Genomic DNA, 27,355 nt, shown 5'->3' with positions numbered 1-27,355 from the left:
AGACCCTACCTGCCCGCAGACTGTCTCACCAGAGTGGTGCATGCTCTGGTTATCTCCTGCTTGGACTACTGCAATGTGCTCTACGTGGGGCTACCTTTGAAGGTGACCCGGAAACTACAACTAATCCAGAATGCGGCAGCTAGACTGGTGACTGGGAGCGGCCGCCGAGACCACATAACACCGGTCTTGAAAGACCTACATTGGCTCCCAATGTTTCCAAGCGCAATTCAAAATGTTGGTCTGATCTTTAAAGCCCTCAACGGCTTCGGCCTAGTAGACCTGAAGGAGCGTCTCCACCCCCATGGTCCAGCCCAGACACTGATGTCCAGCTCCGCGGGCCTTCTGGCAGTTCCCTTGCTGCGAGAAATGAGGTTACAGGGAACCAGGCAGAGGGCCTTCTCAGTAGTGGCGCCCGCCCTGCGGAACGCCCTCCCATCAGATGTCAAGGAAATAAACCACTATCTTATTTTTAAAAGACATCTGAAGGCAGCCTTGTTTAGGGAAGTTTTTAATATTAAATGCTGTATTGTTTTTAACACTCGATTGGGAGCCGCCCTTAGTGGCTGGGGAAACTCAGCCAGATAGGTATGAATAAATTATTATTATTATTAGCACCCTGAACTTGGCCATGTAGCAAATGGGCAACCAGGGGCAAGCACAGGTGTTTTCAGCTGGCAAGGCCTCCCTCCTGGCAGCAATTGCGCTGCAGCATCCTGCACTCCCTGTGGCCTCGCGGTCAAACGCACAGAGAGCCCCACAGAGAGCGCATTGCAGGGTTGGGATTTAAGAAGCTGCATTTCTCACACATGGCTTCCCTGAACTCCACATACAGAAAGCCTGAGATACCTAACAGCCGGTCCTGGCTGTGCTGGCTGGGAGCTGATGGGAGCTGGAGTCCACAAACATCTGGTTGGAACAGATTTGGGGATGGGCAGTTGCGCTTGCGGCAATATTTCCGTGCGCGCAACCGCTGGAAGGATTTTGGCGCTCCACCACGCCCGGCCTTGGGTTGCTGGGACATCCCAGGAGAAATCTGAAGGAGCAAGGGTGGATTCGATCTCGTGCACACATGACCTCCAACCAGCGTGAGAAGGATCCTGCCAGGGCCAACTGGAAGATGTTGCTCATTTATATATTCATTACACCTTTTTTCCTTCCAAGGGGCTCCCAGGTGTTATCCCCACTGCAGCCCTGAAAGGTAGGCGAGGCTGAGAGGCAGGAGCAGCACTCATCCTGCAAAGGTCACACACCTGGGGAGCTTCACGGCCGAGTGGGAGCATTCGAACCCTGATCTCTACCAGGTCCCTGTAGTCAAACTACTCTGACCACTGCACCACACTGCCACTCAACTTCTCTCTGCCCCCCCCCCCAATGTGGTTGGCAGTTTTACAGTAAATGAAAGTGAAACAGTAAAAAAAAACCCAGCAGGACTTTGGGCTGGGAGGGGATCAGGGGAGGGGGAGAGAGAGAGCAAGCCAGAGGTGGCCTGCCGCCCCCATGCCCTCCCGCTAGCCAGCCATGCCCAGAGGTGGAGGGCAGTGGGGGGCCGGCGACATCTGGAGGGGCAGAGAGCCTCCCCTCAGCCCTGTTCTGGGACTGAGCGAGGGAGGTGGTTCCCAGAGACTCCCTCTGTTCCTGGAGGGGAAAAGGTAGATTTTTAATAAAACTCTTTTATTAAAAAATGTTTGCGATGATAACAACACGGGCCTCTCTTGGTCAGAGATGACAAAAATATATGGGGCAAATTTTCACCCTGTTCCGCTGGTGTGTGCGTCTCTCCCTGATCCTGGGTCCTGCAAGCGCTTCCCGAAAAATCTGCCCACTAGCCTGGGCCAGCAAGGGGGGGGGCACCTTGGGGACCAGACCCCCCCCTCTATGCCCCCCTGCAAAGAGAGCTCAGGAGGCTCTTGGCTGCTTCCTTGCACAGTCCAGTAGTCCGAGATGGCAGAGATGGTGGGTAGAGAGGGTGGACGCTGCCCTTGCTTGGGCTCAGCCCCAGCCAGCCGTCCCTCTCCACCTCCCCCCCCCGGTCTCCCACAGAGCCTCCCTCAGTCCTCAAACCATTTGCTCCTCCTGGCTGACGCCGCAGCCTTGTTGCCGCCGCCCAGGATCTTGCGTTTGTACTGCTCCACCAGCTGCTCAAAGCGGGTCTCTGCCTGGCTGCGCTTCCCCTGAGGTTGCTTCCTGGGCGCCTGCGAGGAGGAGGAGAGCTGCGTCAGGAAGGGGGCGCCCCACGGTTTGGACAGGGAGGTTGGGGGCAGAGGCACTCAGCCGGGGGGCAGGGGAGAGGGGAGCAGCGAGCCGGTGGAAAGCAGCAAAGGAGGTTTTATCTCCGGCACCCCCTTCCCCGGGGAGGAGAAATTTGTCCAGCATAACCTTCCTGCATCGCAGCGGGTTGGACTAGATGACCCCGGGGTCCCTCTCCTCTGCAAAATTCTAGGGTTCTGCAAATGGGTCAGAAGACAGGCATATCCACCGGGTTTCCAGAGCTTCTCCGATTTTTGCAGTTTCAGCTCTGGGTTACGGGGAGCCATGCGGAAGTTGCCTTGCCCCCTCCCCCCAAAATCCCATTGGCTGGCTTCATCTTTCAAGCCAGGGATGGGGAACATGGGGCCCTCAGTTGGTTTCCGGAAGGTCAAGGCTGATGGTCAAAACACCCTTCTGCGTGCTGTTTGCAAGGAATAATCGGCACCAACCACGCTCCAACCAGCTGAGCTAACTGGATTCCATCAGGCATTAAGGGCTCCTAAAACCCATCACGTGGAACGCGGGTGGTGCTGTGGATCAAACCAGAACCTAGGGCTTGCCGATCAGAAGGTCGGCGGTTCGAATCCCCATGACAGAGTGAGCTCCCGGTCCCTGCTCCTGCCAACCTAGCAGTTCAAAAGCACTTCAAAAGTGCAAGTACTGCTCTGGCAGGAAGGTAAACGGCGTTTCCGTGCGCTGCTCTGGTTCGCCAGAAGCGGCTTAGTCCTGCTGGCCACATGACCCGGAAGCTGCACGCCGACTCCCTCAGCCAGTAAAGCGAGATGAGTGCCGTAACCCCAGAGTCGGCCACGACTGGACCTAATGGTCAGGGGTCCCTTTACCTTAAAACCCATCACACCCTTCTGTTTTATTGTCTTACAGGCCCGGCGGAAGGAGGTTAAATCCTGCAGGGCCCTGGTCTCATGGGACAGAGCATTCCACCAGGTCGGAGCCACCACTGAGAAGGCCCTGGCCCTGGTGGAGGATGGTCTGACTTCCTTAGGGCCTGTGACCTCTAAACTATGATTATTCATGGACCTTAAGGTCCTCTGCGGGGCAGACCAGGAGAGGCAGTCCTGTAAATCTTGACCAACCCTTGGCTGTCGGCATGAAAGAGGCCGCCCCCCCCCATTTCCCCACAACCAACTGACCTGCTTGGGTCCCTGGCTGATCTTCTCCTGCCTGCGCGTTGGGCCAGAGGGGGCCATCTTCTTTGCGGGGGGCTTCACTCTTCCCTTGTCCCGCTTCCTGCCAAGAGAGAGACGCAGCTCAGCAGACGGAGGGAGAGACCTGGCCACGGCTGCTCTCCCTGATCCGGGGGAGACCCAGGACCCCAGAGGGGGCTGCTGATTCACACACACCCCCCAGGAACACCTTCCCAACTCCCCTCCAGCTCCCTCTCCCCCTTCAATGCACACCGCACCCCCAGGGAGACAGGCTCTGGGTAGCCCCCTGACCAGACCCTGCCCTGTGGGGATCCTGGAGCGCAGGGGCCAAATGCGCCCCCCCCCGAGACCCTCTCCCTCCAGCACCCTCGCCTAGCTGCAACACATCCCACAACTGGGATGGCGCTTGTTCCTTGCCCGGAAGGAAAGGGCTGTGTATTGTGTTGCTGCAAAAACCGCCGCTTTCCAAGTGGCCGGAATGCCCCCCCCGTGCCAGAACTGTCCCCATTGCTCCGCCCACTTCTCCACCTTGCCCTGCCCCCCACGGGGACATGCCCCCCCCGAAAGGATGCACATGATGGAACATGGCCCTTTCTCTGTGCTCCCTTAGCGGGAAAACTCCTGGAAACGGGGGGGGGGGAGAGAGAAGGGCAAAGACGGAAGGGAAACTGAGGCAGGGGCAGGCAGGCGGGTCCTGAGGCCTTGACACAGAGCAGGGGGGTGTCTGTGAGTGGTGGCGGCAGCACCCTGCTTCCCCCCCATAGGCTCATATACTCCCCCCCCCGTGTCTCCCATTACCTGATCTTGGGCCCCCGTTTGGAGGGCAGAGGCAGGACTTTGCGCCGCTTCCTGCCGTCCGGCAGCTCCACCTGTTCCACTTCCGCCCGCGTCTGGAAACCCGCCCAGGGCACGGCCCCCTCCGCCGGCCGGGGGGCTTCCAGACACTGCTGCTTGGCTGCCGGGGAGACCCTGGGCTTCTTCTGGGGGGGCTCTGGCGAGTCCTCGTGCCCCTGAGAAGCCCCCTCCGCTTCTTTGGCCTTGGGGGGCTTCTTCTTCCGCCTTCTGGCTGGCTTTTCGGAGGCGCTGCCGTTGGGCTGCTTGCTGGCCGCCTCCTCAGGGGGCTGCTTCTGCCTCAGCTTTTGCTGCACAGGAGAAAAGGGGGGCAGGGAAGGTTTGTCCCACTGAAGGACCCCAAGGGAGCTCAGCGAGGGAGGGCACCCACTTCTCTTTCAAATACCAAATATCCCCCTCTCCCCCCAGAGCACCCATTATTTTTATTGATTGTAGTTTGGTAACAACGGGGTGAGCTCCCGTTGCTCAGTCCCTGCTCCTGCCAACCTAGCAGTTCGAAAGCACGTCAAAGTGCAAGTAGATCAATAGGTACCGCTCTAGCGGGAAGGTAAACGGCATTTCCATGCGCTGCTCTGGTTTGCCAGAAGCGGCTTAGTCATGCTGGCCACATGTCCCAGAAGCTGTATGCTGGCTCCCTCGGCCAGTAAAGTGAGATGAGCACCACAACCCCAGAGTCGACCACAACTGGACCTGATGGTCAGGGGTCCCCTTACCTTTAGTGTTTACTATTACAATGGACGCTCGGGTTGCAAACGTGATCGGTGCAGGATGCAGGTTCGCAACTTGCGACCGTGCACAAGCGGGTTGCGATTCGGCGCTCCTGCGCATGTGTGTCTGTCGAAACCTGGAAGTAACCCCTTCCGGTACTTCTGCGTTCCGGCGGTCCGTAACCAGAAAAAACATAACCTGAAGTGGCTGTAACCCGAGGTATGACTGTACAGTATATTATAATGGAATACTGAATATTGCTTTATCTGAGATATGTTGCTTATTTCAAAGTTATGATTCCAGTATGACTTTTTGTACGTTGGATCAGACGTTTGTGATGTTTGCTGCCTATTTTGTTGTTTCCCCAGCTTGTAGACTGCCTCGCGCAAATATAGAAAGGCGGTATACAAACCGAGAATGAAATGAAATGAAATGAAAATTGTGCATCATGATCACAGAGCCGTTTGCAATATTCCAAGAATCGTAGAACTGCAGAGTCGTGCGGGACCCCCGAGGGTCATCCAGACCAACCCCCTGCAATGCAGGAATGACAGCCAAAGCATCCCAGACAGATGGCCATCTGACCTCTGCTTAATAATAGGGTGGCCATACGTCCGGATACGACCAGGATTCAGCCGTCAGGAACTGCGTCTGAGCGGGAATTTCTTTAATGTCTGCAAAAACCTGGACATTAAATCAACAACTTTTCAGTCCAGATTTTCACTTTCTATTTAAAACCTCCAAGGAAGGAGAGTCCACAACCTCCTTTGCGTGAAAACGGCAATAAAAGCGGCCATGGGCTAATAATTAAACCAATTCCTGACCAGTCAAATGGTGAAAAAAGAGAGGAGCAACAGGAATTATGATCCAGAAGGAAAACGGAGTGTTTGGTTTCCAGCCACTCAACTCCTCCAAAGACAAAGTGGGAAGGTAAGTTTGGAGGTGCAACGGCAGGACCCCACAAACAAAGGGGCAGCACGCAGGCTGAGGATGACTCCAGGGGCTAAGCAGAACTTTCCCACCTGCCTGGGAAAACCACTGCAGGGGGGCAGAATGCGCAGAGCCCTCTGCCCTGCGGGTCAGGACCCTGGCCCCAAACAGCACCCTATGAGACTTCCCAGGAGGCTGCAAAGCTGGTAAAAGGAAAGGACCCCTGGACGGTTAAGTCCAGTCAAAGGTGACTATGGGGTTGCGGTGCTCATCTTGCTTTCAGGCCGAGGGAGCCGGAGTTTGTCCACAGGCAGCTTTCTGGGCCATGTGTCCAGCAGGACTAAACCGCTTCTGGTGCAACAGGACCCCGTGACGGAAGCCAGAGCGCATGGAAACGCCGTTTACCTTCCTGCCACAGCGGTAAATCTATTTATCTACTTGCGCTGGCATGCTTTCGAACTGCTAGGTTGGCAGGAGCAGGGACCGAGCAACGGGAGCTCACCCCGTCATTGCGGGGATTCGAACCGCCAACCTTCCAATCGGCAAGCCCAAGAGGCTCAGTCCACAGCGCTACCCGTGTCACAAAGCTGGACACTCCCAGAGCTGCAAAGGCCTCTTGCCAGGGCTGAGTCCTCACCGGTTCCTCTCCCTGGTGTAGGATTCCCCCTTCGCTTGCCCTCGGCAGCCACTTGCAGTAACGGCGCCTCCTTCTAAGAAGGCCGAGGTCGGAGGAGCATCTGACTGCGATTGCTTCATTGCTGGGGGTCCCCCCTCCAACTCTGTGGGGTTCTAGGGTACCTCCTGCTCCTCAGCCAGATGGGTGGAGTATTATTATTATTATTATTATTATTATTATTATTATTCCTACCAGGCTGCGCTGGGCTCGCTGCTCCTTCAGCTTCAACTTCCGGCGGTCCTCCAGGGAGAATTCCACGATGGGACGCTGCGGGGAGAAAGGGCAGAAATACTGTAAAATTAATGAATGTTAAAGGGATGTTGGATTGAAAATAAGCGGTATTGGTAAAAAGATTAGTAAGAATATGTAAATACGGATTGACAATGGTTGGAAATACATAGTTATAAATAGGTTAAGATATTAAGTAAAGATAAATGATAGAGGGTAAGGATTTGCTGAATTAAATATCTGAACTGGAATACAAAAAAGGGGAGTGTGAGGAGGTCAGGAAACAAGTAATTGAAATATAAGACATGAAAATATTGATTCTTTTTTTTGTTTAACTTTCTTTTTACATTTTATGTATTTTGTCTTTGTATTTTTGTATCTCTTTTTCTTTTATTATTGTTATTCTGTTCTATTTTTTATTCTTAATTCTGTAACTTTTTATTGTTTGTAAAATTCTAATAAATATCTTTTATAAAAAAAGAAAAAGAAAGGGCAGCCTGAGAAGACCAGGTGAGTCGGGCCTCATGCTCTCACGGGGGCAGCCAGGTGGTGCCCCAAAGGGAAACTAGCAACGCGCTCCAGAAACTGATATTCTATAGCCCTCTCCCCTGTGAATCTGCCCCACCTCTTTCCGGTGCCCCGTCTGGAAGGAACAGGGAGTGGGGGAAACCTTACCTTCTGGTCCCCAAAGACCTGGGGGTTGTTGTTGAGGTGTCGCAGGGCAGCCAGGGCCTGCTCGTGTTCCTGGAACTCCACAAAGGCATAGCCCAGCGACTGGCCCTTCCCCTTCCCAGCCGGCGCCTTCAGGTCCCGCATCACACGGCACTGGAGAGAAAGAGAGAGAGAGAGAATCGCAGAGCTGGAGGGGCACCAAGGGTCATCTAGTCCAACCCGGGTGGATAAAAATCAATGGGTTTAAAAAAATAAATCAGATTTTTTTATTTAAGTTGGATTTTCAAAATAAAATGCTTTTGGAGGAAAAAACCTTTCTAAAGATAGTTTTCCATTTAAGTTACATTATAGTCCGAAGGCTATTCATCAGGAAATAAGGATTTGTTTTAAGATTTTCATGTGGGCTAAAACTCAAGTCTGTTTTCTTTTAAAAAAAAATAAAATTAAATGTTTAACCACATCAGTTAACAAGCATGGGTACATATGCTATAATGCTATTCCTTTAGTTAAATAAATAGTTTAAACTGTTATTAAGGAAATGATTATTTTTCTCCTTCCAATAAAGCACAGCAGAAAGTTGTCCAGATATAAAAGGTTAACTTATTAAACCTCACAATAATTTCATAATTATCTGTCTATGCTCGGTCCCAGCGCCTGCCAACCTAGCAGTTCGAAAGCACCTCCGGGTGCAAGTAGATAAATAGGGACCGCTTACCAGCGGGAAGGTAAACGGCGTTTCCTTGTGCTGGGCTGGCTCACCAGAACAGCTTTGTCACGCTGGCCATGTGACCCGGACGTGTCTCCGGACAACACTGGCCCCCGGCCTCTTAAGTGAGATGGGCGCACAACCCTAGAGTTGGACACGACTGGCCTGTACAGGCAGGGGTACCTTTACCTTTATCTATGTCTTTCATAATAGTACAACCAAACGAGTGGTTTTTTATATAACTGTAATAACTACCCTGAACATTTATTATTCCAAAAATGAAACCTTCGTCTGGTTGTAAATATTAAGATTATACCAGCAAGAAAGAGTCTTTCTGTTAAAAAATTATTTAAATCAAGTCTTACGGACTAGTGATTTAAGTCGTGATTTAAATTGATTTGATTTAATCTCAGCTCAAGCGTCTGTGATGAGGATGAAGCCAGAAGCTCAACAGGTTGTTCTGAGTGACAGGAGCTGTTTTGTCCATTTCTTCCCCAGCTTTTCCTCCAGGGTGGCGTGGCTAGTTCCCTCCCACCCCTCCTCGCTTAATCCCTGCCATCCCACTGCGGGGTTTGGCTGCGCTGAGAGGCAGGCTCACCTCCTTGAGCCGGAGGCCGGGGCTTCCCTTGGCCGCCTGCAGCATCAGCTTCCGGAGCCGGACGTCGTCGACGCCTTTGGGCAGGTTGTGGACGCAGAGCCTGGTCTGAGACACGAAGATGTTCTGGTCCTTCAGCTTGTGACGCTTCAGCTCCTCAAACTGGGGGAGGGAAAAGGAGGGGTCAACACAGCCTTGCAAGGTGAAGCAGGCAGGCAGGCAGGATGGCCGGGGGGGGGGGGCAAGGGGAGAAAGCCAGCCCACCACTCTGCTTCGAAGACTCTCCTGCTTTTGCAGGTTATCTCCCGCGTCCGTTGTGTTAGGCAGCTGAGCTATTTCACGGGCTTTTGTTTGATTTGTTCATTGCAAACAGCTGAAGGTCTGTAAATTTTGATAAGAAACCTGGGGGGTTGAATGAATTTTGATTGCAACTGCATACAGGGCAGCTGTCTACCAGCTCCATCTGGGACGCAGGCTGAGACCCTCCCTGCCCGCAGACTGTCTCGCCAGAGTGGTGCATGCTCTGGTTATCTCCCGCTTGAACTACTGCCATGCGCTCTACGTGGGGCTACCCTGGAAGGTGACCTGGAAACTACAACTAATCTAGAATGCGGCAGCCAGACTGGGGACTGGGGGCAGCCGCTGAGACCATATAACACCGGTCTTGAAAGACCTACATTGGCTCCCAGGATGTTTCCAGGCACAATTCAAAGTGTTGGTGCTGACCTTGAAAGCCCTAAATGGCATCAGCCCAGTATACCTGAAGGAGCGTCTCCACTCCCATCGTTCTGCCCAGACACTGAGGTCCAGCGCAGAGGGCCTTCTGACAGTTTCCTCCTTGCAAGAAGTGAGGTTACAGGGAAGCAGGCACAGGGCCTTCTTGGTAATGGCACCCGCCCTGGAAATAGACAACTATCTGACTTTTAGAAGACATCTGAAGGCAGCCCTGTTTGGAGAAGTTTTTAATGTTTGAAGTTTTAGTGTGTTTTTAATATTCTGTTGGGGGCTGACCAGAGTGGCTGGGGAAACCCAGACAGATGGGATCGGTATAAACAATAAATTATTATTATTCTTTCACAGAATCACAGAACTGCCAGGTGGGAAGGGATCCCTGACGATCATCTATTCTGACCCCCTGCGATGCAGGAACTGCAGATCTCTCAAGCAGCACCTCCTCCCACACCCCAACTCTGAGCTCGGCTGCAGGAGTTCATGCGCCCGTTACTTCACAACAGAATTCCTGCAATGCGCTCTATGTGGGGCTTCCTTAGCGCTTGAGCCAGAAGCTGCAGTGCGTGCAGGATGCTGCAGCCAATTGCTGACGGACACCTTGCCGATTTTCTACCGGGCCAAGTTACTGTTAGCGTGCAAAGCCCTCAAGGACCCGGGACCACGAGATCGCCTTGTCCCATAGACAATATCTGGACCACTTCAACTTATGGAATGGGCGCTGCCACTTAATAGCCATTCCATGTTGGCAAGAACTCCATCTTGGAGTGTGGCAGCATCTACACTTTGGAACTCCCTGACAATTGATATCAGGCACCAAACACTTTCCAGAGCCTGCTCAAAACATTTGTGTTTAGACGAGCCACATAGATGTTTAGAAAGTGGAGGGTGGGGTTGCTTTGTTTTAATCTGCTATCTAGTGGCTTTAACTTTCTGTATGTTCTAAACTTTTCTAGACTTCTATTGTTTTGTGAATTGCTTCGAGGCTTGTTGTTTTTTTTACACTCAAACAGCATGTGATCCATAAAATTTGTATGCCGTTTGAGTGTTAAAAAAAAACCCACTCAAAGCGGTTTAAAAAAGGATAAAACAATCAAATCAAGAACTGTTTAAAGCATGCAAAAGTTTAAAATAGTTTAAAAATTTAACTCCCATCAACTTCCTAAGCATCTGGGCAGGTTTTCCTAAACAAGAATGGTTTTAGCAAGAGCTGAAAAGAGGACAGTGAAGTCGCCTTCTGCGTCTCAACAAGCAGGGGGAGTTCCAGAGTTGTAAGGGCTGCCACAGTAAACAAATGCAGACCAGGTATCATGTGGGAAATAAACAGGGAAAAAGAGAGAGAAAGAGAGAAAGAGAGAAAGAGAGAAAGAGAGAAAGGGATATTCGGCAATATTTTTGGCTCTCCACAACTACATAACATGATGTCCTCTTGCTACGTGGAGAGTCTGGGGCCTCGGGGGGCCCTGTGTGTGAGGGGCTGGGAGTCGTAAGCAGAAGAGAGCTCCTGCCCATCAGAGACAGGCTGGATCGGGGTCAGCAAACTTTTTCAGCAGGGGGCCGGTCCACTGTCCCTCGGGGGGGGGGCACATTTTTTGGGGGGGTGAGAATGAACAAATTCCTACGCCCCATAAATAACTCAGAGATGCATTTTAAATAAAAGGATACATTCTACTCATGTAAAAACATGCTGATTCCCAGACCATCCGCAGGCTGAGTTGAGAAGGCGATTGGGCCGCATTCAGCCCCCGGGCCTTAGTTGGCCTGCCCATGGGCTAGATTCAGCAGACCCCCCCTTGACCTGGCCCAGCAGGGGTCTTCTGGCATCCTTAAGGAGGGAAAGCTTGGAGCCATGTCTAGCTTCTAGGCCAGCCTTTCTCAGCCTTGGGTCCCCAGATGTTGGCCTACAACTCCCATCAGCCCTTGCAAGCAGGACCGGTGGTCAGAGATGATGGAGTTGTAGTCCCAAGCTTGAGAAAGGCTTGGTTAGGCACATACACACAGAGAGAGAGAGAAAGAGAAAGAGAAAACATACCCGTGCCCTCTTGGCCAGGTCAGCTTCGCTCATCCCCTCGGCAGCTTTTGTGCCAGCACGGATCACTGCAGAGGAAAGAGGAGCATTGAAAAGCAGGACAGAATCACAGACTGGGAAGGGACCCTCACAGGTCATCTAGCCCAACCCCTTGCAATGCAGGAATCGCGGCTAAAGAACCCCCGACACAGGGCCACCCAACCTCTGCTTAAAAACCTCCAAGGAAGGAGAGCCTGCCGCCACCTCAAGCCCCTTCCACATGGGAATGAACACGCCCCCCTCGCCCTGCACACAAGGCAAGGTGAGCCCAGGTGAATCCAGCCCCGCCCAGCCGCCTCCTTCGCACTCACGGCCTTCGCGCGCCAGGTACAAGTTCCGGGTGCCAGTGGGTTTCTTCGTCTTCTGGCTCCGCAGCTGCTGGGCTTCCTCCCGGCTGACGGCCAGGTCCACTCGCAGGCGGCGGCCCCCCAGGCGCAGCCCCCCGCCCTTCCGGGGAGAAGGAGAGACGGTGAGAGGCAGGGAGGCAAGGAAGGGGCACCCACGGGCGCTGCCAGAGACAGGCCGAGCCAGTCCCGGTGGAGGCAGGGGGAACTACCACACTCCCACCCTGCCGGGGGAAAGAAACCCCAACTCTCACCTCGCTCTCATCCTGAGCCACCTGAAGGCACTTCTGGGCAGCTTCCTGGGACAGGAACTGGGCAAAGGCACAGCCTGGTGGTGGGATTTTGGGGAGTGGGGAGGAGAGATTCATGTTTAGGAAGCTGTCTTACAGTGACCCATGGCATCCTAGAATTGTAGACTTGGAAGTGACCTCAAGGAATGAGGGAATCTCAGCTAAACAAATACAATACCTTGTTTTGCAGATACAATAGTTACAACATATAGAGTGCAACAGACTCCGTGGTCATGTTTGTGACAAATTTCTTTACTAGTTCCCTCCTATCATAAGAATCAAGTCCAGGATGCACACCATATACAATCCTTAAGCAAGGTATATAACCTATTTAATTAAATCCAATGCCGATATATTCCTTCCTTTCTTCATATGTTCTTGTTTGAGTTCATATATTACACAGTCCTTGAATGTGGTTAAGGAAAGGTCCCCAGAATATCACAGACAAGGTTTCCAAATATTTCCTTGTTGTGCATCGAAGGGCTTCGTCAGCTGTTAATAGTTGTACATAATATTAATATAAACAATTGATAAGACAAGGATTAATATTTGATATGTAGAAATTACAAATATAAATCTGTTACATCGTGACTAAAAACATTATCAAGCATTAGAAGATACAGAGGCTGTACATACCATCAAAGTGTGTAACAGATTACGTAAGCAATGATTCTTGGACAATTCTCAATAGTAACGGCCAAGAAAGGAAGAAATATATCTGTGTTGGATTTAATGAAATAGACATCTCAGCTAAAGGATCCCTGACAGATGGCCATCCAGCCTCTGCTTAAAAACCTCCCAGGAAGAAGATGCCATCATTTGGCACACGCTCAATTTCCAAACCTTTTCTAATACCAGAAAAAATTACCCCCTCAGTGCTGTATAATAGTGGCCTCTTATATAAAACACAGTTATTGTGCGAACGTGTTCTTGTCAAAAATAAAGTCCAAAAAAAGGAGAATGATGTAACCCCAACAATGTTTATGTAAACAGATATAATACAGACACACACCCCCTGCGGGACAAAAAAAGAGATATTTTTAAGTTGCTACTTTTGAGGCGGGACCTGAACTCAGGTCTCTGAGGACCCCCCCCCCACCTAATACACAATTATTCTGTCTCAGCCTGCCCCCTCCCCTCCAACCCCCCCCCACGGTCTCACCCCCATTACCTTTGGAGTGTTCCGTGTCCGGGTGAAGCACGATCCGCACGTACTTCAGATCTCCAAACTGCTCCAGCAGCTCCCCCAGCTCCTCCTCCTCGCTGTCGAAGGATAAATTCCTAGGGGGGAAGCAGGGGGCACGTGAAGATGCGCCCCACACCCAGGGACGACAAGGGGGGGTTGGATCCCGGGGGGGAAACACGTCCGGGGGCCCCCAGCAAGGGCGGACTGGCAAAAAGTCTTTGCACGGGATAAAAAACAACAACATGCTTTTGCTTTCATGATAATGATAAATATGAAAATGTTGTTGTTGTTTATTGAATTTACTGTATTTTTCATTCTGTAAGACGCACCTAGTTTTTAGAGGGGGAATGAAAGAAAAAAATATTCTTTAAAGGCAGCGCTGAGCAGAGACTGTATGCATCCCAGGCTCTGCTCAGGGTTCCCTTTCAGGAGCAGCGAGTGTGCAGCGCTCGCAGACTTCTCCTCCTCAGGGAAAAGCCCCCAAGAGCCGTACACCCGCTCCACACGGCTCTTTAAAGGGAGCGCGGCTCTTGCGGGCTTTTCCAGGAGGTGGAGTCCCTTCCCCCACCTCCCGCAAAAGCCATCAAGAGCCGCGCGAAGCCTCCTCAGGGCAGCGGGATGAAGGCTCCCCGTTCCCTAAAGAGGCTTTGCATGGAGAAGCCAGAACAGCAAGGGGGGGGCACTCCGCAGCGATCCCTCTCATTGTTCTGGCTACTGGGATAGCCGCGCAGCCTGCATTCTCTCCATAAGACACACACACATCCCCCCTTACTTTTTAGGAGGGGAAAAATGAGTCTTATAGAGCGAAGAATACGGTATATGCCGCCCTATAACCAGAGGTCTCAGGGCAGTTTGCAGAAAAGATCAACATCAAAACCATAATATATACAGTGGTGCCCCGCAAGACGAATGCCTCGCTAGACGAAAAACTCGCTAGACAAAAGGGTTTTGCGGTTTTTGAGCTGCTTCGCAAGACGAATTTCCCTATGGGCTTGCTTCGCAAGACGAAAACGTCTTGCAAGTTTGTTTCCTTTTTCTTAACACCGTTAATACAGTTGCGACTTGACTTCGAGGAGCAACTCATAGAACGCGGTGTGGTAGCCTTTCTTGAGGTTTTTGGTGATTTTTTAAGCTTTTCCAAAACTTTTCCGACACCGTGCTTCGCAAGACGAAAAATTTGCTAGATGAAAAAACTCACAGAACGAATTAATTTCGTCTTGCGAGGCACCACTGTATATAATCAAAATAAAAGTAACAACCCAATAACACCCTTTTTACCTGTTGAGAATATTAAGATCTTAAGGGCTAGTATCAACCACGGAAGCACTCACATGATTGCTGCTGAACGAACCTGACACTTGTTAAACTTGTATTGATTTTTAGGAAAGTTAAATATTTGGACCTGTTGAGAATGTTAAGATCCTAAGGGTTAGCATCAATGATATTCCAACCCCCCATGATGCAGAATGTTAAACAATATATTGATGCATGAAATGACCCCAGCCCGTTTTTCCTTCCTTCCCGTATGGCATTACATATGTCTACAGATAGATATTTTGCTGTGAGTCACTTGGAGACATTCAGAAGAAGAAGAAGAGTTTGGATTTGATATCCCGCCTTTCACTCCCTTTAAGGAGTCTCAAAGCGGCTACAATTCTCCTTTCCCTTCCTCCCCCACAACAAACACTCTGTGAGGTGAGTGGGGCTGAGAGACTTCAGAGAAGTGTGACTGGCCCAAGGTCACCCAGCAGCTGCATGTGGAGGAGCGGAGACACGAACCCGGTTCCCCAGGTTACGAGACCACCGCTCTTAACCACTACACCACACTGGCTCAGATGACAAGCAGCTAATAAGCTTAAAAAGTAGTAAGGAGAAACAGCCATAAATGTAGGCTGCAGCACGGTTCTCTAAGCCCCGTAAGGATGCATAAGGAGCAGGGCAGCAGCAGCCAGTGTGGTGTAGGGGTTGAGAGCGTAGTCTTGTAATCTGGGGAACCGGGTTCGCATCTCCGCTCCTCCACCTGCAGCTGCTGGGTGACCTTGGGCCAGTCACACTTCTCTGAAGTCTCTCAGCCCCACTCACCTCACAGAGTGTTTGTTGTGGGGGAGGAAGGGAAAGGAGAATGTGAGCCGCTTTGAGACTCCGGAAGGGGAGTGAAAGGCGGGATATCAAATCCAAACTCTTCTTCTCTTCTCTTCTCTCCCAAGGCGATGCTGAGCCCACGGCCTTCGCCCACCTGATGAAGACAGTCCTTCCTTCGGTGACGTCTGATGGGAGCTTCTGGACCTTTTTCCGCTTCGAAGGGACGCTAGCTTCTGGAACGGGAGCAGACCGGGGAGAGGGAAATCATGAGCAAGGCGTTCTCCAAAGGCAAGAGCAGGCCACAGAATGGTTAGAAGGGACCCCCAGGGTCATCCAGTCCAACCCCCTGCAGTGCAGAAACCTTTGGTAAATGTTATTATTATGCCGCTCTCACTGGGCAAGGTGGCAGTGCCCAGTCCCCAAAGACCAAGGCGGAGGAGGGCCAAGTTCCCAGCAGAGGCCATGAAATTTCACACAGCAGCTGGCAGCTTTCAGAAAGAGGAATGCTGGGTTGAAATTGAGTTTTTAACCAGACCCAACAGGTCTCTCCTGGCGCTCCTTTGAGGCGCCAGCTTTTTAAGGGTTTGCCACACCTGCCCTGGCATCCAACCCCTCAGAAACTGCAAAACCAACCTTCTTCATCTTCCTCGTCATCGTCATCTTCTTCCTCCTCCTCTTCATCAGAGCTCATGGCTTTGCCAGGCTCCCCCTCTTCCTCATCGGAGTCCTGCGTCTCTTCCTCTTCCTCTTCCTCCTCCTCGCTACCTGCAGGCGGTGGAGCGAGCTGCTCAAAGTACCTGCCCGCGAAATCATGCAAGGAAAGAGCCGTCAGAAGCAGGCAGCTGAACTCTGCGCCCAAAGGGCTTACCGTATTTTTCGCACCATAGGGCACACCAGACCATAGGGCGCACCCAGTTTTTACGGGGGGAAATCAAGGAAAAAAATATTCCCCCCCCCCAGCCCCAAAGAGCAGCGTACAGGCTGCACACAACCTCTCCCTGCCAGAGGGGTTGCGCGCAGCTATGGAAGAAGGCAAGGCAGCGAGCGGGATGGATCCCGCTCGCTGTTTTGGCTTCCCCTTTAGCCCCGTGCAGCCTCTCCTTGCCGGGAGACGCTACGCAGGGCTAAAGAAGCCATAGCCCTGTGCAGCCTCTCCCTGCCGGAGGGGTTGCACGCGGCTATGGCACAAGCCTGCATTCGCTCTATAGGACGCACACACATTTCCCCTCAATTTTTGGAGAGGAAAAACTGCGTCCAAGAGAGCGAAAAATACGGTAATTCTGGGGTTCTGGAATCTTGGAGCTGGCTGGATTTGGGCAGAGGGAGGAAGCCAGAGGCAGCCCTGCCGCTGCCTGCTGGCAGAGAAAAAGCAGGGATTTGGTGTTGGGATGCGTCCAAGGAAATGGGGACAACTGGCAGGCCCCAGCTGGCTCCAGCCCACCAGCCAGCAGCGGGGCGAACGCTGGTCCTTGGTTCTGCGACTCAGAGCTTCAGATGCCTTTCAGAAGCTGAACATGCAAGCCAGCAGAGATAAGAACTCTTTGCAACGGAAGGGCAGAGAGAGGCATATGTAAAGCATATTTACAAGCATTTTATTCAGCATCAGGGCAAAGGAAAAACATGTCTGCTCCCCTTTGTGTCCAAGCAAAAAGCATAAGCAAAAGCTATACAAAAGGGAAGTTCCCAGCAGGCTGTGCTGGAATGTAATCAGACACGTGACATACAACAACTCCACATATCTGTTCCTCTTAGGGTGGAACGGAACATCAATATCGCACAGAGGGCACAGAGGGCAGCTTAGTGTGCCCGCCCCCGATCCCCACGTCAGCAGCATAGTGAGCCCGTCCCAGGTCCTCCGGAGCAAGCCCCTTGCCCTCACCTGCCCTGCCCCGCTGGCTCCGCAGGCTCTGAACTCTTGTCTTCCAGATTGTCGTCGCCAGCTTGAGTTGTGTCTGCTTGCTGGGCCTGGCTTAGCTTCTTCTTCTCCTGGACCCCTGGTTGGGGGAGAGAGGCAAAGAAGCAGGAGGGTGAGACGCCTCTGCCCAGTTTCTCTCAAGGAAGACGCCCATTTCTAGCTTCACCCATTAATCCTGGCAAATCTCGCCCTCGCTGAGTCCTGCTTGCGGGTTTCCCATAATAGGCACCCGGTTGGTCCCTGGGAGAACGGGAGGCTGGAGTAGATGGGCCCCCTTTGGCCGGATCCAGAGGGGGCATCTTGGGTTCTCGCAAAAAGCCATGCCGGGGAGGTCCCCGCGGCCAGATGCCAAACGGGCCACAGAACAAAGAAACAGGAGTCCAAAGGAAGGAGCAACACCTGCAAAGCCTCAACTGGGCAGGAATTTTAGAGTTGGAACAGAAGTAGGAGGCTTCCTAAGGGCAGAACGGCTGGCAGGAGAAAGACCCTGTCGGAACATGGCGCTTCTGATGCCCAGATATCTGCCCTGGTTGCCCAGTGGCTACCAGGCCAACGTCAAGGGCTTACTATTAGTCCGTAAGGCCCTTCGCAACGTGGGACCTGTGAGATCACATGACCCAGAGACACACAACTATTAATAATTTATTATTTATACCTCGCCCATCTGGCTGGTTTCCCCAGCCACTCTGGGCAGCTTCCAACAAAATATTATAATATAATAGCCTGTTAAAAACATTAAAAGCTTCCCTAAACAGGGCTGCCTCCAGACCGCTCCCATTCACAGAACTGTCCCTGTTCCAAGTGCCACGTAAAATCCGTTCCGTGTTTTGTAGGAACTCAAGCGCTGAGTGTGGCTCCGCCTTCACTTTGGAACTCCTTGCCTCTTGACACACTGGGCTCTTTTCAGAGCCTGCTGGAAACGTTCTTGTTTAGACAAGCCCGTCTGGATGCTTAAAAATCTGGTGCGAATTTTAACCTGTTTTTAGTCTACTGTCATTTCAGCTCGTCTAAAGTCGTAAATGATTGCCGTTATTTTTTCAATGATGATTTTATTCTTTTATCTGCTTTGATGTTTTTTTTTTAAAAAAAGAATCAACGAATGGATACACATCATGAATAATAATAATAATAATAATAATAATAATAATAATAATAATAATTTGTTATTTCTACCCCACCCATCTGGCTGGGTTTACCCAGCCACTCTAGCCGGCTTCCAACAAAAGATTAAAAATGCCTTTAGAAATGCATTTATGAAATGAATAAGCAAGAGGGCACTCCCCTTCCATGCTTGCTGGGCAGGGAGCAGGGTTTGTTGCTTCTGAAGGTCAGCTCTGCTCTCAGAACCAGACAGTCTCACACAGGCAATTGCCTGGCTGCAAAGACTTGGGGCAAATGTTCTCAATCTCCTCCTGCCACTCTCAGCCGGTTGGCCTGAGGTCAAGATCGGGCCCCTTCACCCACCACTCCACAGCACACACAGAGTGAGACCGCCTGCCTGAGATGGCCAGAGCAGGATGACTCCTGCCCCGGAGCCACTCACCTGCGGGAGATGCCGCTGCCTGCATCACTTGGTACTTCTCCCGGGCCACGGCCCAGTCCACCGCCACCGGGCGCTCTGCGGAGGGAAAGGGAAGCTCTGAGGCTGGCTTGGCGAGGGGGCAGCGCAGCTACAAATCCCAGGGACCGAAATCCCATTCGTAAGAACTCCACTGTTTAGTGTGGCAGCCCCTACCCTCTGGAACGCCCTGCCTCCTGACACCAGACTTCGCTGTACAATTTTTGGCACCTGCTAAAACTGTTTAGACAGGCCTGTCCAGATGCTTAGAAAATGGAGGTAATTTTAATCTGTTTTAGTATTTCAACTTTCCTATGTTTTAAAGGAGGGTTGCAATCTCCATGCCAAAAAAATTTCGTGTTTCATATTTTTGTAAACCACTTTGAGGGCTCCCCCCCCAATCAAGCGGTATGAAGATTTTATGAAATAAAAAGTCATGGTGTCTGTGCATGTGCAGAGGAGAGCCGAAGTCCGTCAGCCCCGCTGCCTGAACACCCCTGCATATTCCACTCTCCTGCGCATGTTCCAGCATTCCCAGCACAAGAGGACCAGCAAGAGAGTCAGTGGTGGGGGGTGGGGAGAGCGTCAGACTAGGACCCGGGAGACCAGGGTTCAAATCCCTTCCGCTCGGCCACGAAGCTCGCTGGGTGTGACTTTGGGCCAGTCGCTGAATCTCAGCCTGAGCTACCTCACAGGGTGGTTGTGGGGTTTCCATGAGGCGGGAGAGACGCACGTGTGCCGCCTGGAGCTCCTTGCAGAAAAAGGTGGGATATCAAGAGCAATAGATGAACGAATATTATCTCGCCTGACTCTCCTCACAGGCAGCTCCCATCCGACATAAACACACAGAGAGGACCTCAAATCACCCGGCTCCTTTTAAGAAAGCGCCAGACTCACCCTTGATCTCCTTCATGTTCATCCCGTTCAGGGCCCTCCCTGCTTCCAGGACGTTCTTGAACTGCACAAAGGCAAAGCCACGCATCTTTCCATCTGGAAGAGACAGGAAATCAACTTAGTTCTGATTATTTTAAATAAATATTTGTAGCCTGTGCATGGGATTCCGCTTATAGGGTGACAAGAGGAGCAGCCAGAGCCATAACCAAGAAGCCAGGTGGGACTTCATTCTTCAGCTTAAGACAGCGGACAGCAGAAACACAAGCCAGCCAGCGCTCCAATCTCCGATTGCTAGTTCCAAAGGGGAACGCAGTGATCCATGAATGGCTCGGGATAATCCAGGACAGGTGTGCAGTTTAAATGGAGTTCTATGTTCCTCTCCCAGTAGCGCCCCACCGGCCCTTTCCCACCACGTCACCTGGCCATACCTGGTTTCTTGGGGATGGTAGTTTCCAGCACTGTGCCAAACTGAGAGAAGGCAGCCTTCAGGTCATCTTCTGTGCACTAAGGAGAGCAGAACGAGACCAATGGCAGAAGTCATCACAGTGCATTGTGTATTTTTCAAAACCCCCAAGTCTTAGGAAGGATCTGGGCTGCTGCGCCAATGTTCTGTGAGCAGACTGTGCTCTCTGGTGGGAAATCCAAAAGGGAGGCTTGGGGCTCCTATTGCGGCTCCATTAAATGGAGCGCTCAGCTGTGATTTACACCAAATTACACAAAACAAATGAAATACCGTGAAAATCCCTGAAACGAGAAGCAGTCGACTAGAAATATTATCTTATAGAAATAAACTAAATAATAAAAATCAAAAAGCTTAAGGAAAAAATTAGAAAAACCTAGAATTGAGCCAAGCCTTAACGGGATGATGGCTACAAACCTCATTTCACTGAGCTATTCAGTTTCCTCAGAAGGAAATAGAGAAATCATAAACCTTAAATGACCAGATTCAAAGAAAGTGGGCAAAACTCCCAAAAATTCTGAAGTATTATAATCCTATCTCGACCTAGGTGAAGCAAAGCGCAGTAATAAAGGAATGAGGACTCAAAGGTACAGTTTCTAAAACTGAGTTTACAAGAAAGGTCTGAAAACCTAATTAGCAAGTTTTAGGCACAGCCCAACTTGAAGAAAGCCAAGCACAGTAATAAAGAGTTGAGGACTCAGCTGTGAAAACTCTAGTATTGCCTTTACAGAAAGGTTTAAAAAACCTAAATGGCACAAATTCAAAGAAAGGAATACCAGATAAGGTGTTTTAGATTTTAAACAAACTCAGGAACAGGGCTGAAACGCTCCCATGGTCTAGATGTTACTGCTGATGTTAAAAGACTGATTTACACCAAAAAGCTGCTAAGAAATGAACAGCTGGATGGCAATCTCTCAGGGAGTTGGACTAGATGGCCCTGGAGTGCCCTTTCCAACTCTACGATTCTGTGAAACAGCACTACGTCAGCGCTCTAAATCTCAAACAGGAGTGCCATGAAAGATTAACCCTGCCAGTCCACTTTTAATGGCCTTGTTCCAAGAAAAGAATGGGGGTGGCTCAGAAAGAGAGCCCCAGCCCCATCAAAGAAGCAGTCGACTCCCCTGCCTGCGGCTCATACCTTGAAGCTCAGGTTGCGAATGATCAGCCTGGCTTTTTTCGAGGCTCCTTTTGCCTTTGGGGGCTTCTTCCCTCGCCGGGGGGTCTCAGAAGCTCCTGGAACCAAAGCAAATGGGACACGGCGAGGACAATGGCACACTAAGAACACAGCGGAGGAATCATCGCTAGGCACAAGTGCTGATGCGCTCAGGTCACACCCACAAGCATCCCATGGGCCCAAGCATCTGGTTGGTCAGTCTGAGAACAGGAGGCTGGGCTGGATGGGTCTGGGGTCTGCAAGGACCGGGGACTGCAATAGGACTGAGCTTGCTTCTATCTTAAGGCCATGTCTCTCTTACAGAGTCAGCACGAAAGGGTGAAGGAAGTATGGAAAGTGTCAGGGTTTTTGACTAGCAATGCTGCTTCCCTGTGTTCTCTCCACAAAACTACTTATTATTATTAGTAATTGGATTTGTACACCGCCCTATACCCGCAGGTTTCATGGCGGTTCACAAACAAAATCATAATATATAAAATCAAATTAAAAACAAGAACCCAATAAAAGAAACCCAAAAGAGCCACATTCTAAAAGGGTATTGGATGTCAATCAGATCAACCAAAGGCCTGGTTAAAAAGGAACATTTTGCCTGGTGCATAAAGGTATGTAATGAAGGCGCCAAGTGAACTTCCCTGGGGAGAGCATTCCACAGACGGGGAGCCACTGCAGAGAAGGCCTGTTCTCGTGTTGCCACCCTCCTGATCTCTCAAGGAGGAGGCACACGAAGGAGGGCCTCAGAAGGTGATCTCAGGGTCCAGGTAGGTTCATATGGAAAGAGGCGGTCCTTGAGGTATTGAGGCCCTGAGCCGTTTATTTATTGTGGTTTCTTATTAACCAGGTGTGAGAACCTTGCCATACCTACAAAAGACATTAACTTCTGTATGTAAGCTGAACAGTCTATGGATCAGCTCAGAAGAGAGTCTGGCTGGTGGAGGTCTTCTCCAACACAACTGCCTTGTCTTGCTCAACAGGGTCTTGAGCAGGTGGGAAGATTATTTTCTTCTGCAACTGGATGTGACCCCCTTTGGTCTGATCCAGCAGCCAGACTCTTCTGATGTGCTTACGAGAACCTCCTGTCAAAAGCCCGTGAGACGCAGCTGAAGAACCCCGCCACCATGCCTGGAGCAGGAGAGTTACAGGTAGGTAGCCGTGCTGGTCTGCCGTAGTCGAAACAAAATAAAAAAATTCCTTCCAGTAGCACCTTAGAGACCAGCTAAGTTTATAACTGGTATGAGCTTGTGTGCATGCACACTTTTTCAGATACCTGTGCATGCACACTTCTTCTTCAGGTATCTGAAGAAGTGTGCATGCACACGAAAGCTCATACCAATAACAAACTTAGTTGGTCTCTAAGTTGCTACTGGAAGGAATTTTTTTATTTTGTTTGGAGCAGGAGAGAAACTCCAGCAGACAAGGCATCTTCTCCCTTTACAAGCAGCCGGGCAGGACAGGCAAAGCGTAAAGGCAAGTGAAGGCAAGGAATAATCGGCTCCTCTGCCAGCTGTCCTCCTCTTCATACATATAGGCCAGATTTGTATTTTAATAATAATAATAATAATAATAATAATAATAATAATAATATTTTATTTATACCCTGCCCTCCCCAGCCAAGGCCGGGCTCAGAGCGGCTTACAAGCAATAATAAAAACAAGATGAATGATTACAACTTAAAAACAAAAATAAAATACAACATTAAAATAATGGAACATTAAAATATTAAAATGTAGCCTCATCGCAGGAGAAGGAAAAGAAAAAAGAGAGGGAGGGAGGGAATCAAATTGGCTCCAAGCCAAAGGCCAGGCGGAACAACTCTGTCTTACAGGCCCTGCGGAAAGAAATCAGATCCTGCAGGGCCCTGGTCTCATGAGGCAGAGCGTTCCACCAGGCCGGAGCCAGAGTTGAAAAGGCCCTGGCTCTGGTTGAAGCCAATCTAACTTCCTTAGGGCCCGGGACCACTAGGGAGTTGCTATTTATGGACCTTGAGGCTCTCCGTGGGGCATACCAGGAGAGGCGGTCCCGTAGGTACGAGGGCCCTAGGCCGTGAAGGGCTTTTAACAACTTGCCTGGTAGCCACAGCTGTCTAGGAATCCCATACAGGCCATTAAGTGGCAGTGAATGGACCCTTCCATCCCTCCTCGGCCTGCCACCTCACCTGGTTGCTCTGCTGGTTGGGGGGGGGGGAGTCAATTCCTTCATAGCCAGCATAGGAAACAAGCAGGTTATTGGAGGAGGCAGGCGGCTGCATCCCTCCTACCTCAGTCCGCCTGACAGGAATCCCTTTTCTTTTCCCCATGCCTGTTAAGTGGCAAGGAGCCTACACTTCCCTGCTGGCTGCAGAGGCAGTTTGTTCGACTGCAGAGGTATAACTGGGAATGTCTTAGTCTCTAAGGTGCTACTGGACAATTTTTCATTTTTTTAATTTATTGGTAATGTCTTGAAATTGTGTAAGGAAATCAAAGCCCATCTTCTGGACTGTGAGAACATGTCAGAAAGGGTGCTGGAAGCCTTGAAGGCAGCGCAGGTCATGTGGGACCAAACACAAGCCTCTTCCGTCTTTCTAACTGTGTTCAGCAAAACTGGTGCTAAGTGTCGACAGCAGCGCACAGAAAATCCTGGCACCCCACAAAAAAAAGAGACCTTGAACTTACCTTTCTTCTTTCCTTTCTGCCGTGGTTTCGGATTAGCAAGGGCTACTGTGATCTTGCGTTTCCCAAAGGCTGTGATCTCCTGGATGGCTCTCTGAGCATCTTCCGGCAAGGAGAAAGTGACAAAGCCAAACCCACGACAGGTTTTCTTGCCTATCCAACAGATTTAAAGGCATATTAATATTATTATGAGGGGCTAAGCTTATTAAACTCATTTTCTTGCTGCAAGGAACTCAAGGTGTTTTTCCAAATAATAATAATAATAATAATAATAATAATAAATAATAAAAAAAAACATAGAGCAAAGGTCAGCAACTTGGCTAGGGAACAAATATCACATATAAGATAGGGAAAGCCATGTCACTCCACCCACCCTGTAATTCAAGAAAAAGGCTTGGGGTGGCGGTTAGGTAGATAACTAGAACCATACAAAATACTTTAAGCATAGATTCATACGAAGAAAGATGCTTCACTTGAAGGAGATGCCATGGCAACCTTATGCCAACTGGTTCTACAGTGGGACCTCTACTTACGAATGTGATCCGTTTTGGAGTGCCGTTCGCACCCCGAAAAGTCCGTAAACATAGTGCTGCTACTGCGCATTCATGAAGTGTGATATGGCACACTTCTGCGTCTGCATATGCAGCAAACCCGGAAGTAAACACTTTGCCACGTTCGTAATCTGAAAAGCTGCAATGTGCAGCACAGCCAAGAAAGATGCCTTGTTGGGGGGGAGGCTCATTCTGGTGCCAGGTGGGCTCCGTGGTGCACAGGTGGTCCTGACTGGTGGTGGTGCCAGTGGTTAATAATAATAATAATCAGTGCTTTTTTCTGGGGGGGGGGGAGACGCAGGGGTCACGAATAGTGTTCTCGAAGCTACCAGCATGAGTTTGGCCAAACTGCGGGAGGCAGTGGAAGACAGGAGGGCCTGGCGTGCTCTGGTCCAGGGGGGCCAGGAAGAGGCGGACACGACTAAACAACTAAACAGCAACAACTGCCAGGAAAGGTGCCTTGTTTGGGGGGGGGGGCTCATTCTGGTTCCAGGTGGGCTCCATGATCCAGTGATAGTCCTGACTGGTGGTGCTGTTGCCAGTGGTTAACAATAATAATAATAATGTTTTTTTCTGGAGGGACACCAGGGTGCACGTGCCCCTCAACATTTTGTGAATTTAAGTTTGGCCTCATTGAGAGGAATAGGAAAATGAGAGTAACCCCAAACATCTTTTTTTTTTGGGGGGGGAGCACTGCCTAGAACAAGGGGTCCCCCGGGGTCATCTAGCCCAGCCCCCGAGCCCCCCCCTCAGAGGAAGCGCCCCTTCCCGCCCCCCCCGTCCCCGCTCACCGGGCTCCGTCACGGCCACCGCCCTCCGCACCGGCCCCGCCCGGCCGAACTCCCTCTCCAGCTCGGCGGCGCAGGCCGAGGGCGGCAGGCCCCGCACCAGCACCGTCCGACCCGCGCCCGCCGCCGCCGCCTTCTTGGCCTCCGCCGCCATGGCCCCGCCGACCGGCCTCCCCTCGCCCAGCACGTTAGGCCAGCCTGGGCGCCGCCATCTTGGGTCCGCCGCTCAAAGGGACCCGGTCGGAAACGCGGCCCGGCGCGCCAGAGTTCCTTTCGGAAGAAGGGTGGGCGCGGAGGGAGGGCGCCCTCTGCCGGAGAGGAGGAGGAGTGCGTTGCCAAGCGCAGAAGGGGCTCTCTGCGCATGCGCGGAGTAACGCGCCGCGCGCGCCTCCCCTTCGTCCTGCAAGCGTGCACGCGCGTTTCATTAAAACTGTTGCAATAACTGTCTTTGGGCGGGGAAAAAGAATTTCCAGGGTTTGGTGGCAGGGAAGAGGGAGGGAGCTTGTTCTTTTCTGGGTGGTAGGACTCGAACTCAGGGCTTCCAGTTGCAAACAAGGAGATTCCGACTAAATATCGCAGGGGGAAACTTTCTGACAGTAAAAGCTGTTTGGCAGTGGAAGAGGCTCCCATGAGGGGTGGCGGGCTCTCCTTCCTTGGAAGTCTTTAAACAGAGGTTGGATGGCCATCGGCAAGCCAGATTTCAGCAGGATGAGGCCCTAAGCTATTGAAAGTCATGGGGCCCTTGATATGTCCAGCTGTCCTTTGTCCACAACAAATGGTCGCTGTTTTTTTAAGTTGAATAGATGCTAGATGGTCATTGATGGACCTAATCGGTATCTAAAGCCATTTGCGCATCACAAAATATGTATTTTATCAAAGTAATTGTTGAACAGTCCGTGCAGAACATAGGCACCCTATATATAGAAAGGAACAAACTAGTGATATTTGAGGGAGCAGGCTAGCAGGGAAGGCCCATGACTTACATCATAGGAGCCAACACAACACAAAACACGGTTGCTGCATTTTATTATATTTGTTTTTTATCTTATATTTTGGAAATGTACATCCAGTTTGTTTTTCCTTTAATTTTTTTATTGGGGGGGGGCACAACAACCCTGTGAGGTGAGTTAGGCTGAGACAGACCTGAAATGTGCCTTTATTTCCTCCCTTTTTTCTTCTTGCTTCCTTCAGCCTTTTAGGAATTATTGGTACGGAGATCCCAAATGACCAGAGGAAACTGTTCCTGTATGCGACAACAGCCGCCCAGATGCTATTAGCCCAGAGATGGAAGGAAGAAACACTCCCAACCAGAGAAGAATGGCAAATCCAGTGGATGGACTCTGCCGAAATGGCAAAATTAACTGGGAAGCTCAGAAGCAAGAAGACAAGAAATTTTAAAAAGAGAATGGGAAATGTTCACAATGCAAAATCATTGTAAACAGGTCAAAACATTAACAGGATTTTAAAGACACTTGTAATTTAACAGAATGCACAGATAATTTAGGAAGATGAAGAAATGGAGAAGTATTGATACGCAGTTGAAAATAGAATCAATAGGACCCAGGGAAGGGATGGGGGGGGGGAGTCAGGAGATTCAGTGTAAATTCAATATTTGGATTTAGAATTGTTTTCGATTTTGGAAAATCAAATAAAAAATTATTTCACACACACAAAATGCAAACTCGCTGGAGACGGGCCGCTGAGGTTTCTTGTACTTGGCCAGGAATGGGATCCGACTGCAAACAGGCAGCTGCTCTGCCTCTCCAGGGAGAGAGGGGGCTGGGTTCTCCCTCACCCCCATAATTAAAATTAATCGCTTGGCCCCTCGAGAACTGCTCTGGCTTCAGAGTCGGAGGGCGAAGAGGAGGCCCAGAGGGATTTCTGTTTCCAG

The 27,355-nt window shown here is 50.7% G+C and overlaps 1 protein-coding gene across 1 annotated transcript; it reads right to left on the bottom strand.

Annotated features, from left to right (window-relative positions):
* Window positions 1–1,915: 1,915 nt before the first annotated feature.
* On the bottom strand, window positions 1,916–25,659 carry RBM28 (RNA binding motif protein 28). The gene is made up of 19 exons (XM_082239368.1): window positions 25,468–25,659; window positions 24,129–24,278; window positions 21,445–21,539; window positions 20,275–20,350; window positions 19,850–19,942; window positions 18,938–19,012; window positions 17,359–17,473; window positions 16,113–16,276; window positions 15,634–15,712; window positions 13,383–13,492; window positions 12,176–12,249; window positions 11,889–12,024; window positions 11,542–11,606; window positions 8,784–8,942; window positions 7,483–7,632; window positions 6,772–6,846; window positions 4,212–4,555; window positions 3,399–3,495; window positions 1,916–2,192 (listed from the first exon to the last, which is right to left on the bottom strand). Exons 1-19 carry the CDS (start codon window positions 25,616–25,618, stop codon window positions 2,049–2,051), a joined length of 2,352 nt encoding a protein of 783 aa, XP_082095494.1. The 5' UTR covers window positions 25,619–25,659; the 3' UTR covers window positions 1,916–2,048.
* Window positions 25,660–27,355: the final 1,696 nt, after the last annotated feature.

Source organism: Podarcis vaucheri (genome assembly GCF_965113315.1).
Source record: "Podarcis vaucheri genome assembly, chromosome: 10".
Taxonomy (NCBI): domain Eukaryota; kingdom Metazoa; phylum Chordata; class Lepidosauria; order Squamata; family Lacertidae; genus Podarcis; species Podarcis vaucheri.
Note: the sequence above shows the minus strand (reverse complement) of the source record. Positions and strands in the feature narration are given on the sequence as shown.

What these genes read in the sequence shown, in the direction of transcription:
- RBM28 (XM_082239368.1), bottom strand. Translation starts at nt 25,618, where the DNA reads ATGGCGGCGGAGGCCAAGAAGGCGGCGGCGGCGGGCGCGGGTCGGACG. An exon ending in TGGCTCAGGATGAGAGCGAG is followed by an intron (nt 12,025 to 12,175) that starts GTGAGAGTTGGG and finishes TCTCCCCGGAAG; the next exon opens with GGCGGGGGGCTGCGCCTGGG. An exon ending in AGCGAGCCCAGCGCAGCCTG is followed by an intron (nt 4,556 to 6,771) that starts GTAGGAATAATA and finishes TCTCCTGTGCAG; the next exon opens with CAAAAGCTGAGGCAGAAGCA.